Source organism: Phascolarctos cinereus, unplaced genomic scaffold (assembly GCF_003287225.1).
Source record: "Phascolarctos cinereus isolate Bilbo 61053 unplaced genomic scaffold, phaCin_HiC Scaffold_726;HRSCAF=1367, whole genome shotgun sequence".
NCBI lineage: Eukaryota > Metazoa > Chordata > Mammalia > Diprotodontia > Phascolarctidae > Phascolarctos > Phascolarctos cinereus.
Genome location: NW_027556098.1, coordinates 351,067,845 through 351,073,622, shown reverse-complemented (window position 1 = coordinate 351,073,622; position 5,778 = coordinate 351,067,845). Strand labels below are relative to the sequence as shown.

The 5,778-nt window shown below is 36.3% G+C and overlaps 1 protein-coding gene across 1 annotated transcript; it reads right to left on the bottom strand.

Moving 5' to 3' along the window:
- Window positions 1–2,707: 2,707 nt before the first annotated feature.
- Window positions 2,708–3,643, bottom strand: LOC110195091 (olfactory receptor 52K2-like). The gene has a single exon (XM_020967739.1). The coding sequence runs from the start codon at window positions 3,641–3,643 to the stop codon at window positions 2,708–2,710; it is 936 nt and encodes a 311-aa protein (XP_020823398.1).
- Between the last annotated feature and the right edge of the window lie 2,135 nt (window positions 3,644–5,778).

Genomic DNA, 5,778 nt, shown 5'->3' with positions numbered 1-5,778 from the left:
GAAAACCCCACATACAAAGTTAATAGGGTCACACAGAGTAGGATACTACCAAATGACTGAACAACAGCAACCTATCTATATGTGTATACGTATGTATAGCTGCATTTTATATATGTGTGTGTATGTGTGTATGTGTTTGCTTGTATATAAATATAAATATATATCAGAGATAGGAAACTGTGGGGAAAGGAATATTGCATATAAAGTCAATCCTTTTCAATGTATCTGTTCTGCTGAATTAATTTTTAATTATTTGTTATAAAAGATAACTTTCTGGGAAAGAGATAAGGAAGGTATGTATTTGGAAATGTAAATGATTTAAGGAAAAATAATACTAACAAAATTTTATTTTAAAATTTAAATAAAGGGATAAGCAGCATTAAAAAACTCATGGCACCAGCAATAACAATGCAAAATTATACATGCTACATTGTCAATTACATGTAAGAATACATCTCAAATAAAGTATAACACATAGCATCAAATAGAAGATTTAATATCATCAATCTAAATACATGCCGAACGCAGAAATATAATGTGTTCCTATTATGTGAATATGCAAAGCATTAGCATATGCATCAAAGGAACATATATAGCAAAAAAAGAATAAAATGCATAACATCATACATTGTCATTATATAAAAAGGCCAAATTACATTTACTCAAGAAAAAAAAAAGGAGGGGACATCTACTGACTCCTTCTGTAAGCTTCTTATCCATTACACTTTAAGCATCATGAGTAAACCACATCAATGTCTAAATAGGCCTGGTACTTCTACAGTAACCTAATACCTATTCTGCATCTTTGGTGTTTTCATACCCTCTGCCCTATTATCCTTATCTTAATTGGAGCAGCTAGGTGGCACAGTGGTTAAAGTGCTGGACCTGGAGTCAGGAAGGCCTGAGGTCAGATTTGGGCTCAGACACTTAACACCTGTGTAACCATAGGTAACTTACTTATCTTTTGTTTTCTGAAGTTATTTTTTGGGGGGTTTGTTTTGTTTTTGTAAAATGAAAATAATATTAGCTCCCTCTCAGGGTTATTGTGAGGATAAAATTGGGTAATATTTATAAAACATTTAGTACATACACATACATACACATATGTATATACATTTGTGTGTATGTGTAATATACTGTTAACACATATGACAGATACATATAAATATTACATATAATATATTATCTATTACATATGTATTACATGAGTAGGAGACTGTGGATAGGGAACACTGCATATATGTATATATTTGCATATATACATATATGTATGGATGTATACATACACATGTGTATATTTCTATATCTCTCTCTGTCTATCTCTAGCTATCTCTATCTATATAGTTGGTGCTATTATTCAGTTGTTCTATCACCCCCTAACAGTGAGTTGCTCATGGCCCAGGACAGTTCTCACTCTTTCTACTTCTTCTCTAGAGTCTTAGAAGGATAATCTAGGCTATTAATCATTAACTCCAGATGCTATCCCAACTAGACCATTCACCAAGAAAGGGGCTATCTCTGGGATTATCCCCACCTCTCTTTGAACAAAAGTTCCACTGAATTCCTGGACATGTATTCAATACCAATATTTAGTGACATGCCCACCAAAACACCATTTGTATCCTCCATTTGTGAGCTTACTATGTACTAGTCATTGTGTGAAATTATGGAAATAGAAATATAAACACAAAGAAAAAAAAGGTCCCTGATATCAATGAGCTTACATTCTAATGAAGGAAAACAATGCACTAAAAGAAGCTGGAAAAGGCAGTGGGAGGAGAAGAGGGAAGACAGGTACCTGGCCCAAGGACATGGCAAAGAAAAGCCTGAGTTCCACTAGAGAGGAATGATTCATTGCCTAGCTCTAATAACTCATTGTGACATGATGAATTTCCTCTTTGTACTTAAAGATATTTCTAAAATTAATTTAAAATAATATAATTGCTTCCTTTACAAAAACTCTGTGAAGTAGGGAAAATTCACATTATTGTTCTCATTTTACAGATGGGGAAACTGAGATTCAGAGAAACTAAGTAACACATAGTAAATAGTGGAGCTGGCATTGAAATCTAGGGGTTTAAACCATCCTTTCCACTGAACAAAGTGATCTCACCATAAACGTGTATATAACATTTCTGCAACAGCTTAGAACCTAAGCTTCTTAAGGGCAAGGTCTGGCTCCTATTCTGACCCATGAGTCATCATCCTTTCCCACTGAGGAGAAGAGAAGAGTAGTGACACTGAAAGAGTGATGTGAATGGGCAGGAATAGGTGCCTATCAGGCAGAGACTGTCTTTTGTCATTTAGGTACTCACAAGATGTATAGGATCATCAGGTCTTTGCCTTACAATTGTGCCTCTTCTTTTATCTTACTACAGAGCTCAGCATATGGGAACTCAAGGGATTTCTATTCTATGAGAACAACTCAGACCAAAGGTATGGGGATATTTGATGTCCTTCTTACTAACCCAATTCATTTAGGATTCCACCAGTTACTATCATAATCAGTGCTTGAGAGCTATTACTAACCACCATCAGTGTCTGAGAACCTTTGGATCCCATAATTTTGGGGTTAGACTTCACGCCCAAATTCTATGATCTTCAATTCTCTCAAGGATGATACTGAATTCCCAGTGAACATACTGTTTTATGTTTTATGCAGATTACCCCATTTGACAAAATCACTTCTCTCTAAAGTTCGAGGCATTTAGTCCATAAAGATTTTGAGGAATCTCTCCCATATCCGTTTGGTTTTGACACCATAAATGATAGGATTCACCATGGGTGGGATAAGAAGGTAGATATTGGCCACAAAAATATGGATATGGGGAGCAATATGATGACCAAATCTATGTGTGAGGAAGGAGAAGAAGGCAGGAGTATAAAAAGTCAAAATGACCCACACATGGGAGCCACAGGTGCCCAGGGTCTTCAGTCTAGCCTCTTTGGAGGGTAGACAAAATACAGTATGGAGAATGAGGACATAGGAACAGATAATCAGAATGAAATCCAGTCCTGCCATAAAGAAAGCAACAGAGAGGCTGTAGGTTCTGTGGATCTTGGTCTGGGCACAGGAAAGTTTGATCAGTGCCATGAATTCACAGTAAGTGTGGTGGATGATGTTGGTCTTACAATAGGGAAGCCACCAAAGCATGAAGGGATGAGGACTCAGCAAAATAACTCCCCAAATGACAATGGCCAAACCTAGGTTCCTGATAACTACATTGGTCAAAATAGCTGAATGTCTAAGAGGGTTACAGATGGCCACATAGCGATCAAATGCCATGGCCAAACAGAAGCCAGATTCCATGGTGGTCAGGGAGTGTATAAGAAATATCTGAGTAAGACAAGCTTCGAGATATATCTCTTTATCATTAAACCAGAAGAGACTAAGGATTTTGGGCAGTGTGGTGGTGGTGATCATCAAGTCTGCCACTGAAAGCATGGAGAGGAAGAGGTACATGGGCTCATGCAGGCTAGGGTCATTCTTGATGATGACCAGAAGGGTGCAGTTCCCCAGGATGGCCAACATATACACGAGACAGAAGGGGATAGAGATCCAGATTTGAATGGTTTCCAGTCCTGGAATTCCAAGGAGGAGAAAGGTTTTGGGATGCAGATTGGTAAAGTTGAGTGCTGACATCACATGGATCTTTTATCTTCATCACTCATATCTCACCAAAGATTATCAGTTCTCTAAATAAATTGAAAATTAATCAGTTTTAATTTCTATCAGATAGAAATGATGTATTAATTCAATGATCCAACTCTTCCAGGTGCCCTGATGCTCTAACATATAGATGGATATAAAAAAAAAGGTAAGAAGGATTACTTGATTTGGATTTATATCCTAAAGATTTGTAAAGACAAAGATCATCTTCTAGTGAGGAATACAGTTTACATTTTAGACTAGGCTTAGATTTTTTGTTTATTTTATAAAGACTTTAGTTACAATTTGCATTACATTTAAAGCTGTGTTGTATGGGGAACTTCCCATATCTTTTATACTTTTCTAGAACATGGTATGTACATGGGCCCATTTTTTATATTAGGTAGATAAAGGGGAAAACTACTGGTCAAGACTCTTTATTAAAAGATGTCATAATCAGTCTACATCCCCCAGTCTACGTCAGTTTCTCAAGAAAACATGTCAGAAAATCCCTTGCTCATTTCATAAATTGAAGGTAACTTAATTAGGGAAGGACTTTTTGCCCTTTAACACTCCAGGAGTGGACAAATTACTTTGTTGCTCTATTTACAATGGAAATCACATACCCTCACCAAACTTAGCAAGCTACCTCTCTACCTTTAACATTTTCTACACAGTTTCAGTTTCTAACTCTAGAGAGTCCCATTGATTATTCCCTCCTAATTTTCCTTGAACAAAAACAAATTTAAGTACTCCTAGAGTTCCCATTTCAAAAACAAAATTAAAGTAAGAAAATGTAATTCTTCTTGTGAAACCAGATTAGAAGATGGGGGGAAGGTTGGGGTGTGTGTGTGGAATCACCTAAATTTGACTCTGAAAGAATTAATGTAAATAATGGGGCTTATAGCTATATAATAAACTGTACGCTTCTGCCTGGTATTCATTGGCCTGCATCAGTTTGGTCTTTAGCTGTATTTCTCCGACTTATGTTCTACTAGGTTGCTCTCCTTACTGTGTTCTACCAAACATTTTTCTACCTCCACCCTATGAAGCTAATCTCCTGGTATTTTGTCTGGTAGACTACAATTCTCCCCATTCTCCTGCCCCACCACAGCCATTCACTTCTGCTTCCTGAGATGACATTTTATTGTGTGTACCAGTCTGGGGAAAAATGCTAGCTGGTGAAAACTACTGGGCTCCTGCTACCACTATTACATTTATTTCCTGAATTCACTGCCTCAGGCTAGAAAAGCTGAAATGGTAGCTTCTCCCCCTTTCTTTCCTTTCCTTTCCCTTTCCCATCCCTTTCTTTTTATCACAAAACTGACATATTTATTAGGTTCTATAAAAGGAATTTATTAAACTCAAAGGAAACATACAAAGGCTATGAAAATGTGTAGATGAGGGTCAGCTAGGTGGTACGGTGAATAGTGCGCCAGCCCTGAAGTCAAGAGGAATTTAGTTAAAATCCAGCCTCAGACACATGATACGCACTAGCTGTGTGACCCTGGGAAAGTCACCTAACCGTGATTGCCTCACCAAAGGGGAAAAAAATGTGTAGATGAAAACACACTAAACAAGGCTTAGGGTCAGGAAGACTTGACCAGCTCAGCTATTTATTAGTCAACTAAGCAAGTCATATGGCTTCTCCTTGTTTCATTTTATTGATTTGTAAATTGATGGAAATTATACCATTTGTCCTACCTTTTTTACTTTATAAACATTAATGTGACTCATAGTTGAAAACTATAATTATGTGAAGAGAAAAATTTGAGGTCCTCATGAGTGATCATACATCTGCTATCACTACACCATTGCATTGGCTGTCTCCCACACCTGCAATTCATTTGTGCTTCACCTCCAGCTCAGAATCTCTTCTTTCCTTCAAAACTCTGCTCTACTGACACCTTCTACATCTGGGACTCTTAAGCTGTCCTCCTTACCATGAGATATATATATATCTATATCTATATCTATCTATCTATCTATCTATATATATCTATATATATATAGATATATATCTATATATATAGATATATATATATCTATATCTATCTATCTATCTATATATATCTATATATATAGATATATGTCTATATATATATATCTATATATATCTATATATATAT